General features: G+C 42.7%; 1 protein-coding gene across 1 annotated transcript in view; it reads left to right on the plus strand.

The window, feature by feature from the left end:
* Colec12 (collectin subfamily member 12) overlaps positions 1–12,308 on the plus strand; it is a 174,060-nt gene that overhangs the window by 7,059 nt on the left and 154,693 nt on the right. The window contains exon 2 of the mRNA XM_052741502.1: positions 11,048–11,098. Coding sequence (XP_052597462.1) covers positions 11,048–11,098 — 51 coding nt within the window. The remainder of the gene's footprint in view (positions 1–11,047; positions 11,099–12,308) is intronic.

Genomic DNA, 12,308 nt, shown 5'->3' on the forward strand with positions numbered 1-12,308 from the left:
GAACCCAAGAGTTGAACCTGACAATTTTTGCATGGCCACAAGAGTGGGGACTCAGAAGTCAGAGTGCCTGATGACCACAGGAAAAATATTTAACCATCTAGGGCCTCAATTTTCTTGTGAAATGAGATCAGTAATGGCTGTCTACCTGAAAGAGCTGTTTCGAAGATGAAGTGTGTCAGTATAAATCAGTTGTTCAGAATAGTGTCTAGTGTTCAGAACTCAACTCTTGTAGTCACTGTAATATAAGACTATATTATAATCTTCAGGCAGTAATTTAATTCCCAGTGATGAAATATTTATGTTAATTTAATCAAGTGATATAGTTAGGACCTTGAAGGCAAGTCCTCAGTTTTTGCAATTAAAGTAATTTTCAAATTACAAATGTGTGGAAACTGCCCTGGGGTAGGAGTGAGTTGTCTGTCTGTGGGGAGCTGTGTTTACTGGGCCCTGTCCAGATGCAGTAGCTCTTTTCACTGTCACTCTTGTGATGGTGTCAGAATTGGCCCTACCCAAAATGCAGGGTCATACAAGAAACTTGTTGTTGTAGTATTAGTACAATTTCCCTACTTGCCAAAATAGTGGTAGAAAATACATTTAATTTACCTAAGAACCAAAGTTTTCCATGGGTCTGATGATGATGACAGAATATATTTTTTAAAGTTTTAAATTTCCTCCCTCCCTCCCTCTTTCCCTCCCTTCCTTCCTTCTTTCCTTCCTTCCTTCTTTCCTTTGTGTGACATATATGCCATGGCACACATGTGGAAATCAGGGCAACTTGTGGAATTCAGTTTTCTCTTTCTACAGTATGAGTAGAGCTTAGTGAACCCAAGAGTTGAACCTGACAGTTTTAGAACTCAGGTTGTCGGGCTAGGTGATGGGCGCCTTTTCCACTTAGGTGTCTCATTGACCTGATGTGGTGATGGGCACCTTTATCCACTTAGGTGTCTCATTGACCTGATGTGGTGATGGGCACCTTTATCCACTTAGTTGTCTCATTGACCTGATGTGGTGATGGGCACCTTTATCCACTTAGGCATCTCATTGACCTGATGTGGTGATGGGCACCTTTATCCACTTAGGTGTCTCATTGACCTGATGTGGTGATGGGCGCCTTTATCCACTTAGGTGTCTCATTGACCTGATGTGGTGATGGGCGCCTTTATCCACTTAGGTGTCTCATTGACCTGATGTGGTGATGGGCGCCTTTATCCACTTAGTTGTCTCATTGACCTGATGTGGTGATGGGCACCTTTATCCACTTAGGTGTCTCATTGACCTGATGTGGTGATGGGCACCTTTATCAACTTAGTTGTCTCATCGACCTGATGTGGTGATGGGCACCTTTATCCACTTAGGTGTCTCATCGACCTGATGTGGTGATGGGCACCTTTATCCACTTAGGTGTCTCATTGACCTGATGTGGTGATGGGCACCTTTATCCACTTAGTTGTCTCATTGACCTGATGTGGTGATGGGCACCTTTATCCACTTAGTTGTCTCATCGACCTGATGTGGTGATGGGCACCTTTATCCACTTAGGTGTCTCATTGACCTGATGTGGTGATGGGCACCTTTATCCACTTAGTTGTCTCATTGACCTGATGTGGTGATGGGCACCTTTATCTGCTTAGGTGTCTCATTGACCTGATGTAGTCATGGGCACCTTTATCCACTTAGGTGTCTCATTGACCTGATGTGGTGATAGGTGCCTTTATCCACTTAGGTGTCTCATTGACCTGATGTCAGAATGTTTTTAAAGACGTGTCTCAATCCAGTGTCCAGTTTTATCCCTTCTGTCTTTATTACTTTTCTACTGTGGTGACAAAGCACCAAGGCAAAGGCAAATGGTAAGCTTTTACTTGGGAGGCAGAGGCAGGTAGAGATCTCTGAGTTCAAGGCCAGGCTGGTCTACAGAGCTAGTGCCAGGACAACCAAGGCTACACAGAGAACCCTTTCTTCTAAAAACCAAAAGCAAGCAAACAAACAAAAAACCCAAAAGACAAAACAAAAAAACAAAAATAAACAAAAAAAAACCCCTATCTTGTTTCTATTTATTATTTATAATGGAGCTACCACGTCTTAACTGGTTTTCAGTTTTTGTTGTTTATTTTTGTACTGAGGAGCTTGCAACATGCTGGGCAAATGCTCTACCACTGAGCTACACTCCTAGTCCCATTTTTTTTTTTTGCTTGAATACATATTTGGTGTGTTTTTTCAGTGCAAGGCACAATAGAAATCATATACTATGAGTGACACTTATCTCCAAGGAACTTGCAGGCCAGTGGGCAAGATTAAGACAATGCATGAGCAACTGGAATTATGGGTAGCAAGTGGAACATGCTTGAGGAATAGGTAGTCAGGTTGGGGACGGGGATATTTTCTTTTGAACTGATTTATTATTTTGGATTCTATTATATTTTAGGTTATTCTACTAGGGTATGTCTCTGTTGGTTGGTTTAGAACTTGACAGGATTTAGAATTATTTTATTTATTTATTTATTTATTTAAGATTTATTTATTTATTATGTATACAGTGTTCTGCCTGCATGTTTGCCTGCAGGCCAGAAGAGGGCAGTAGATCTCATTACGGATGGTTGTGAACCACCATGTGGTTGCTGGGAATTGAACTCAGGACCTCTGGAAGAGCAGTCAGTTCTGTTAACCTCTGAGCCATCTCTCCAGCCCCTAGAATTATTTATAAGACACAGTTTTGGATGAATTTGTGAGGAAGTTTCCCAAAAGGTTTAACTGACTAGGAAAGACCTACCCTACATGTCCTGGTACTGTTGCGTGGGCTGGGGACATGAACTGAATAAAAAGAAGGAAAAAGATCTGGGCATAGTAACACACACCTTTAACCCCAGCACTGGAAGTTAGAGGCAGACAGATCTCTGTTAGTTCAAGGCCACTCTGGTTTACTAGTGAGTTCTAGGACAGCCAGGACTACTTAGACCCTGTCTGGAAAAAACCTAACCAATCCAAAAAAATAAATAAAAAGGAGAAAGCACGCTGAGTGCAGACTCCACCCCTTGGTGTTTCCTGCGGGTGTGTGAGCAGCTGCCACACCTGGGGCAGTCCCTGCTGCTGTACCTTCCCACCATGGTGGACTGTACCCTCAAACCACGACTCAAACAGACTCATTGAAGAAAAATGGCTTAAAAGAGAAACAGAGGGCATAACTGGACCACTGTGAAATCAAATGTGATTTCTAGGCAAAAGGAGATGAAATTCAAAGTTTCCCCAGGTCCTGGTGACACAAGCATTGTGACCCCAATTCCTAGGCTGAGGGAGGAGGATCACAAGTTTAAGACCAACCTGGGCAACTTAGTAAAGGACTGAGCTACATCCCACTGGTAGAGTGGCAATAAGAGGAACTGTGAGCAGTTCCCCCTGCCAAGAGTCTCTTTGGTCATTATTTAGAATATTGCTTTAATATAATTTTAAATAACCTAAACTTTAATTTCAAAACAAAAATAAGTACTTTTAGCAAGCAGTACTCTTTAAAAATATTTTTTTGAGAATTTCATACATAAATATTTATACAATTTCCATTTTACCCTTTCAGCTTCTCTCACGTTCTCCTACCCCCATCTCAAATTCATAGCATCTTCTTTAATTATTATTGTTACACACACACACACACACACACACACACACACACACACACCATACACAATACTCCATGTAGTGTTGCTCATATGGAAATATGTTTAGGCCTGGCCACTTGGGATAGCCTAACAGGTGACTCATCCCTGGAGAAATTGATTTTTCGTTTCTCAATAGCCATTGATTGCCTGTAGCTCTTAAACTAGGGATGGGGCCCTGTGAAAATTTTCACATCTATGTCACCTGATGTTGTCACTGTTCAGGTCTTGTTTAAGCAGCCATATTGCTGAGATTTCATGGGCGCAGCTTTCCTGTCATGTCTAGAAGACACTGTCTCACAGCAGACATCCTGGTCCTCTGATCTTGCGCTCTCTCCACCTCCTCTTCGGTGATATTCCTAGTAGATGGATAGGGGCTGTGCTATAGATGTGTTAGCTGGGACTGGGCCCCCATAGTCACTTATTCTCTGTATTTTGACCAGTTGTGGATTTCTATAACCCATCACCATAAAAAGAAGCTTTTTTGAGGGGTGAGAGCTACACTGACATGTGGATGTAAGGATAAGTGTTTAGAATATACTTAGAAATTACATTGGTTTAGGAAAATGGCAGTAGTAGGTTCTCCTTCAGGGTCTTTGAACACTCCATCTATAGGTATTTGGTTAGGTTTATAGGACCAGGCATTAATTCCCTCCTATTGAGAGGACCCCAAGTCCAATTAGTCAACTGTTGGTTACCCCTAAGATAAAAATGCCAGCTTGTCACGATTGGGACTGTCTTACTGGGCCAGTCTTTGTTGTGGATTGTAGGCTGCACAAGGGAGTGGGGCAACTGATTGTCTCTCTTGGATGCTTGTGCAGCACCTTCAGATATTACACTAGTCAGAAATCCCTAGAGGAACAGAACTTTTAGAATATATATGGGATTTATTAGAATGGCTTATAGGCTGTAAGCTAGCTAGTTCAACAATGACTGTCTACCACAGGAAGGTCCAAGAATCCAGTAGTTCAGTGCATGAGGCTGGATGTTTCAGCTGGTCTTCAGTATACACCAGAATTCCAAAGAAGTGGGAACTAATGCCAGTGAAAAAATGAACTTGTCAGCAAGAGCAAAAACAAGCAAAGAGAGCAAGCTTCCTTCTTCCATGTCCTTTATATTATAGGTTGCCAGCAGAAAGTATGGCCCAGATTAAAGTGGATCTTCCTACTTCAAAAGATCAATATTAAAAGATCAATTATTAAAAATAATAAAAATTATTATAAATAGTTAAAAGAAAAAATCCTCACAGGTATACTCAGCTGCTTGTGTTTTAGTCAATTTCAGATGTAGTCAAGTTGACAACTAAGAATAGCCATCACAGATACTACTGGAGCTAGTCCCAGATTAGTTCCAGCTCCATTCTCCCAGCTCCTGTGTCTGAAGTGTGTGGTGTCTTCAGCAATTGGGTCTTACCTCCAAGTTCTTAGAAGAAACCAAAGGCAGTGGCAGTAACCTGTATCATTTTGGGAGTCTCCTGAACCTACCTGACTAACAACTCAAAGGAAGTTTCCCATGCAAGGCACTGGGGTTCTTGTCAGGTAGCCAATGGCCCCTGAGGGAAAGCATCATCACCCTATGTAGTGTATGTAACTCCCTGCATATATGGATAGATGGATGTATACACACATACACATGCACATACACAATACAGACATATGTACACACACATACACACATATATAAACACATACATGTATTTCTAGGCAAAAACTATAGCTCAGAGGTAGAGTATTTGCTCTAGGCTCAATCCTCAGCACTGGGGGAAAAGATAGAAGCTAAGTCATGGACAGAAATTTCAGGAAATAATAATATAGCTTTTCAGTTTGTTTTTGGTGCTAAGAATCAAATCCAAGGCCTTATACATACAAAGCCTGTTTTCTATCACTGAGCCACATCTACAGCCCATATACCTTTGATTATTGCCAACTGCCTCTTTTGTTGTTGAGTTTTTTGGTGGTGGTCGTTTTTTTGTTTGTTCGTTTGGAGGCAGGGTCTCCTGTCACCTACGGTGGCCTTTGACTTACTATGTTCCCAAGGATGACCTTGAATGCTCAATCCTCCTACCTCCACCTCCCAAGTTCCTTAACTATTGTCTGCCCTCAGAGCCTACTGATAAATTTTCTTAGCTGCTCAGTTAGCAAATAGGGTCAAGCTGGTGACTGGGTTAGGTATCTAGGAACTTTGGGAGGGGGAAGAAAAATGCAAAGGCTGATGGGGCTTGTAACTGTTGGGACAAAATAGGTACAAAAGCCATAGGAAGGGGAATGAGTAGTTTGTACTTCTAGTAATGGGACATTCCAGAGGGCAAAAAGCTAGGATGAGGTCCTAAATTACTTAAGTTTCAATTAAGATAAGTAGCCCAATTTGACCTGGTTGTACAGTCCTATAATTCCATCTTCTCAGGAGACTGAGGCAAGAGAATCACAAGTTCAAGGCCAACCTGGGCTACAGAGTGAGTTCAAGGCCAGCCTGAGTACTAAACACCTTGTCTAAAAATAAAAAGAAAAAAGCAGGAGGGGATATAGCTTAGTAGAAGAGCACTTACTTAGCATACACTGGGCTTTGGTTGGATCCCCAGGACCACAAACAGCTGATCTTATGTGCAGCATTATATTCTGTTCTCAGACCTTTCGCTCACTCCTTTTGTCCTAGGTTGTCTTTGTAATACAGAGGCCACAAAGGTGATACACAAAGCTGGGTAATCTTTGCAGCCTAACCTCTGAAATCTTGCTTGCTGTTCTCCGAAATCTACTTGTTTTATTTTCTGACTTTCTGTCCCTAGAGGGAGCAGTTTTGCATTCCCACAGACCCCCTCCCTATAACTATGATGTGTTGCCTTGCTATCCAGGGTCAGTTAAAGACAGCCTAGAACCTATGAAACCTTGAGACCTCTGCAGCTCTGATCAGCTTGGAACTCTACATAGACCAGGCTGGCCTTGCATTTGCAGTGGCTTTTCCTCCTTTGCTTTCTGGGTGTTGGGTACAAGTATATAACCACACATGGCTCACCTTCCTTCTTTTTTGTTTTTAATTTGTGTTTGTGCATCTGTGTGTGTGTTTGTGCACTTGAATGCAGTTCCTAATGAGGCCAGAAGAGGGCATAAGATTCTCCCACCCTGGAGTTACCAAACTCTGGTCTTCAAAAGCAAATGCTTAACTTTAGCATTTGCTAAATATTAAAGGAGGAAAAAAGGATTCTCGAGTCAACTTTTAAAAACATGGAAGTTAAACAAAGTTAAACAACCTCCTGTGTCCCAACCCCAGGCCCCAGCCTTGGGATCTAGCAAGTGCCATTTTCAAACCCCTTTCCCTTGCAAAGAAAAAACATGGAAAGACTGATTTAAGACACTTTTGTACAAAGACTTTTCTTGATAATTGCAGTCAGAAGTTATTACAGTACTTTATGGGACTTTTCTTGTCTCATACTATTCTCTTTCAACTTTTGGAGTCGGATGAGATAAACAGATGTTGTAATAATAGTGAATCCTTTTAGGATGAGAGTTAAGACCAGCAGCAGAATGTCCTACTTGAGCTGAAATGAGGGTGGGTCTTTTGTTGGCTTTTGTTTCCTCTAGCCCCTCACCGCATCCTGTAGCCTCTCAGTGATTCCTTTGGCCCCTCACTGAATCCTCCACCCCCTCACTGCATCCTGCAAACCCTCAATGGTTCCTTCAGTCCCTGATCACGTGCTTCAGCCCCTCACTCTGTCCTTCAGCTTCTCACCATATCCTTTGGTTCCCTTCAGCCTCCACTGCTTCTGTCAACCCCCTCATGGCTTCCTTTAGCCCCACCCCCACCTCTTCCTTCATCCTCCCACTGCTTCCTTCATCCCCCCATGGCTTCCTTCAGTCCCCCCACTGCCTCCTTCAGACCCCCACAGCTTCCTTCAAGCCCTTTCTATCTTTCAGTCCCTTACTGCATTCTTTGGCCCTTCACTGTTCCCAGCGTATTAACTTGGAGGAAAACTGAACACTTTGATAACAAAAACTGTGAGAAATTGAGGTTCTCAGGGATATTTCAGGAAAGAGGAGTCTTGCTAAAACAGGACTGTTTCCCTGGAGTGGGAAGTATCCGACAAGGAACAGCAGACAGACAGCACAAGTAGACATGAGAAGCCGTGGTGAGAACAGCAAGGTCCAACTGGAAGACTGAAGCCCTTTATGTTGGAGTAGGGGCAGTGTTAACCTGTAGTTGTGTTTTCACTGTGATATCTTAGGTCAGGTTTCTTTGCTCTACAGTGTCTGAATGTTGATGCAGAGTGGACCTTGTGCCAGAAGGGCTGCAACTGGCTGTGAGAGCTGTGTGACATCATTACTACATCTTACCTAGTTGACTATGCTCTAGGCATGTGCAGTCAGCTTTTCATGGCCTTACATTCTGCATCGTTGGCTTCAACCAAGGATAGATTAAAATACCAGACAAAAGTTGCATCTGTTTGGAACAGATTCTGACTTCTCTCTTGTCACCTTTCCCTAAACTCTACAGGGAGGCAGCTATATATATAACATTTGTGTAGTATTAAGTATTAAAGTCATCTAGAGATGATTTGAAGTGTTTAAGGATGTGTGTAGATTATATGCAAATTCTACACTATTTTATAGAACAGAGTCATATTTATAGAGACCCACAGAATACCGAGAGACTTTTTATTTTATGATTTATTTTATTTGATGTGTATGAGCGTCTGTCTACATACATGTATGTATGTATACCATGTGCATGTCTGGTGCCTGCAAAGACCAGAAGAGAGTTCTAATTCCTTAGAACTGGAGTTTATGAGCCACCATGTGGGTGCTGAGAACTGAACCAGGGTCTCTTAACTGCTGAACCATCTCTCTTCCCCTGTCCAACTGTCTGTCTTTGTTTTGAGACAGGCTATTGGGTAGTCCAGACTTTTCCCAAGTTACTAATTTTTCTGCTCCTGCCTCCCAGATGCTGGAATTACAGACATCTATCACTGCATCCAAGTACAACTTTATTGAATAAACAAATTAATGAATGGTTTTCTAAGTAGATAAGGCTTCCTCATTGAGAAGAAACCAGCCTTCAAAGGTTGATATGCAAGATTACTGAGTCAAGATAGTCTTGGTATGGGCTTGATCAACTAACCAGTCATCATGGCTCAGGGACAAAGACCCCGTACTGTTTGTTGACAGCCTGTGAGGAAAGAACTAAAGTGATAAGCCTTGATGTGGGTAGACTCCTTTGGTTATAAATACCTGGCTCTTAGATTTCAAATAAAATTCCCTAGCCTAGGTAATAAGTGGACATAGTAACATGTTCAAATGCCATCTCACCTAGGTATCTATAAACACATCATAGCAAAGCATTCCTCTGAGTTGACGCAGTGTGTTTGAATTGAGCTATATCTCAGTTCCCAGGAATTCTGCAGTACTCAGATACATCCTGGTTGTGTCCTGCTGGGGTTGAAGAAGGCTGTCATAGGAACTTTGTCTCTTCCCTCATGAGACACCTTGAAAGCCAGTCACCATCTTGAATGAAGGACGCTGACTTATTTAGTAAGCTGGGCACTGCAGCCTCTGCTGGATCAGTGCCTTGATCTGAGCTGCCCATAGAAAATGCTCAGTGTGAGGTAATAATATTGGCCAACTCAAGAACAAAGAGCCCCAGCTTCAGATTATTGGACTTGATAATGGTGAAAAAGATATGTATTCAACAGAAGCTATACTTTAAATTTATTTATTCATTTTGTGTGTACCTGCATATAGGTGTGTGTGTGTGTGTGTGTGTGTGTGTGTGTGTGTGTGTGTGTGTGTGTGTGTGTGTATGTGTGTTTGGAAGCTAGAGGTCACCATGAGTGTTGTTCCTTGGCTTCTTTCTACCTTTTTGTGTGATGTCTGTCTCTATGCTGGAGCAAATTGAGTAGGTTAGGGTAGCTGGCCAGTGAGCTCCCATCTCTTCTTCAGTAGTACTAGGATTGGGGTTCCAAATATGTGTCCCCACACCTGCCTTTTTTTTGCGGGGGGAGCTTTTTGAGACAGGATTTCTCTGTGTAGTTTTGTCCCTGTCCTGGATCTCGCGCTATAGACCAGGCTGTCCTCAAAATCACAGAGATCTGCCTGGCTCTGCCTTGGCTTTTTTAAAATGTGAGTTCTGGGTGTTGAACTTAGATCTTCATGCTTAGGCAAGCATTTGACCAACTGAGCTATCTCTCCAGCCCCAGAAACTGCATTCTAATTTTGACTTTGGTTTTGTTTTTTTTTCCTAAGAAAATGATGTGCAGTACAGTCCTTTTGGTGATGCTGGGCATCACCATTAGCCCTATCATCACAAGGAAAACAGTCAATACAGTGTGCTGAATTATAGGACTTGTAGACTACCAGTGTAGGTACTGGAAATTAAGCTTGGTCTTTGGTCTTTTATAAGAGCACTAAGTGCTCTTAACTGCTGAGCCATTTCTTGAAACTATGATGTTGGGTTGCTTCCTCCTGACTATATCCAGCATAGGATATCTTAAACTTACAATAATTTTAACACATGATGAATTTATTAGGATATAGCCCCATTTGTTATAAATAGAGGAGTGTGTATTTGATCAGGGCCTCTGGAAATGACCTGACCGACACTGTCTGCACAGACCCATTGTGTGTCTCTATGTGTGGTAGAAATACACAGTGAACAGCGCTTGGTCCCTGAGTGAGAGCTCTTATCATGACTGAGTTCAGATGACTTGATGCCTCTTGGTAGGAAGCCTGGCTGATACATTCTCTTGCCACCACTATGATTCTGTATCTAGAAACTCCACAGAAACACCACCTATTGACACACTGGAACCATCTGTTATCTCAGTTATCTTACAGAGAAGTGGGTTTCAGGAGCAATCCCTGGGATTCTGAGATGCTGGAGTAACATCTAAAGTGGGAACATCTAAAGGAGACAGCTTGAACAGATAGCTTAGAGAGTTGGTTAATTCTGCCATTCATTCACTAACATTAAGCCTCTGCTCTTCAACAAACCCCATTCTAAGCAATGGTGGCATATTTATGTCAGTCTAGATAGGAAACACAATGACAACAGGGAACACACATGTGCACATGCATGTACATATGTAAACAAATGAGGATGATATCAGAGAGTAATCTGAAATGAACAGGAGTGACAGAGAGAGGCTGAGTGGTCCAGGAATGCACCTTCAAGAGTCAGTTAGCTAGGGCCTGGATTTAAAGGAATTATTAAGAAGGAAAAGCCTCTGACCAGTGCAGAGGGCTAATGATCCTCCTCATAAGACTGGGAGAGGTCCTGGAGCAGAAGGGAAGCCATTGTGATAAGCATCTCAAGGGAAGGGAAGGTGTTGTTGGTTGGGGTCAGGTCAGTTGCATCCTAGCCCAACTGTGTGCACCTATGCTCCTGTCAGGGCTAACACTTTATGTTTCCTTCTACAGACGACTTCGCAGAGGAAGAGGAGGTGCAGTCCTTCGGTTACAAGAGGTTTGGTGAGTCCTGACACAACTCAGTTCCTTTTCCTCACTCAGTCTAGGACACAGTAACAGACTCTTAGTGTGCAGTAACATAACTTTGACAAGTAAACATTTGGGACTTTGAAGTCCAATTGTGGTTCAAAATTGAGCTCCTATGTGACAGGTGGATATAAAACTCAGAGAGTTTGTGGAACAAGAGCTGCATCCAAGCAAAGAGAAGCAATGTGATGTTTATGTGTCTTATAATACACACTACAGACAGCTCAGCTGCCAAATTCGTTGGGAAAGGGAAATATGTGACCAGAAAGGAGCAGAGCACATGTAAAGTCCTTCTATGGTATTCACAAACCAGCTTTTCCTATGTCTTGCCTGTTCCCAGGCCTTAGGCTCATAAATTAGTATTAGATGAATGGGAGGGGACTTCTTCCAGGGACCCAACTGTGTAAGTGTACTATGGAAGTCGTGGCCTCCCGAGGTATCAGCATCTGCATCCCTGGAACCTGAATGGTTACATGGCAAAAAAAGACAAGCCATATTGGACTGAAGTTTGGGATGGGGAGATTATCCTGGGTTACACACCAGCCTTAACTACCACGAAGTGTCTTTGTGATGAGGAGACATGTGATGAATTTGACACCGGAGAGGTCTGTCCCACTGACTGAAGCAGGATTGGAAGAGCACTCAAGTCAAAGAATTCTGGTAGCTTCTAGATGCTTAAGAAGGCAAGGGAATGGATTCTTCCTCCAGGGCTTCCAGAGTGAGAACAGTCTATTCCACCCCTTTATTTGAGCCAGCTGAAGCTGACTTCAGACTTTGACCTCCAGGACTATAAGAGGAGAAATGTGTGGTGTTCAAGTCTCCCTGTTTGTAGGAATCTGTTACAGCAGCCACAGGGAATTAGCACTCACCCTCTGTCTCCCCACTGCCGCACTGTGATCTCTGCTCTTGTTACAGAGCTTGAGTTTGTGCCTCAAGCCAGGTCCAGCCACCTGTTCTCAATAAGCCAATTAAAACGAGTCAAACCAAAAAGAGAAAGGAGTAAAATATCTATTCAGTGCAGCCACTTTTAGGACACAGAGATCTTAGAGAACCCCCCAACACCTTAAATCCTCCTTCAATGTCCTGAAGTGAGATCAAACTTAAATAGAAAGCCAAGGATATGTGCATCTAAGTAGTCCCAGCCAAAATGTGGTCCCGCCTACATTGACCTATCATCCTTTGGGCT

Source organism: Peromyscus californicus, unplaced genomic scaffold, assembly GCF_007827085.1.
Source record: "Peromyscus californicus insignis strain IS unplaced genomic scaffold, ASM782708v3 Scaffold_17__1_contigs__length_78620276, whole genome shotgun sequence".
Classification (NCBI taxonomy): domain Eukaryota; kingdom Metazoa; phylum Chordata; class Mammalia; order Rodentia; family Cricetidae; genus Peromyscus; species Peromyscus californicus.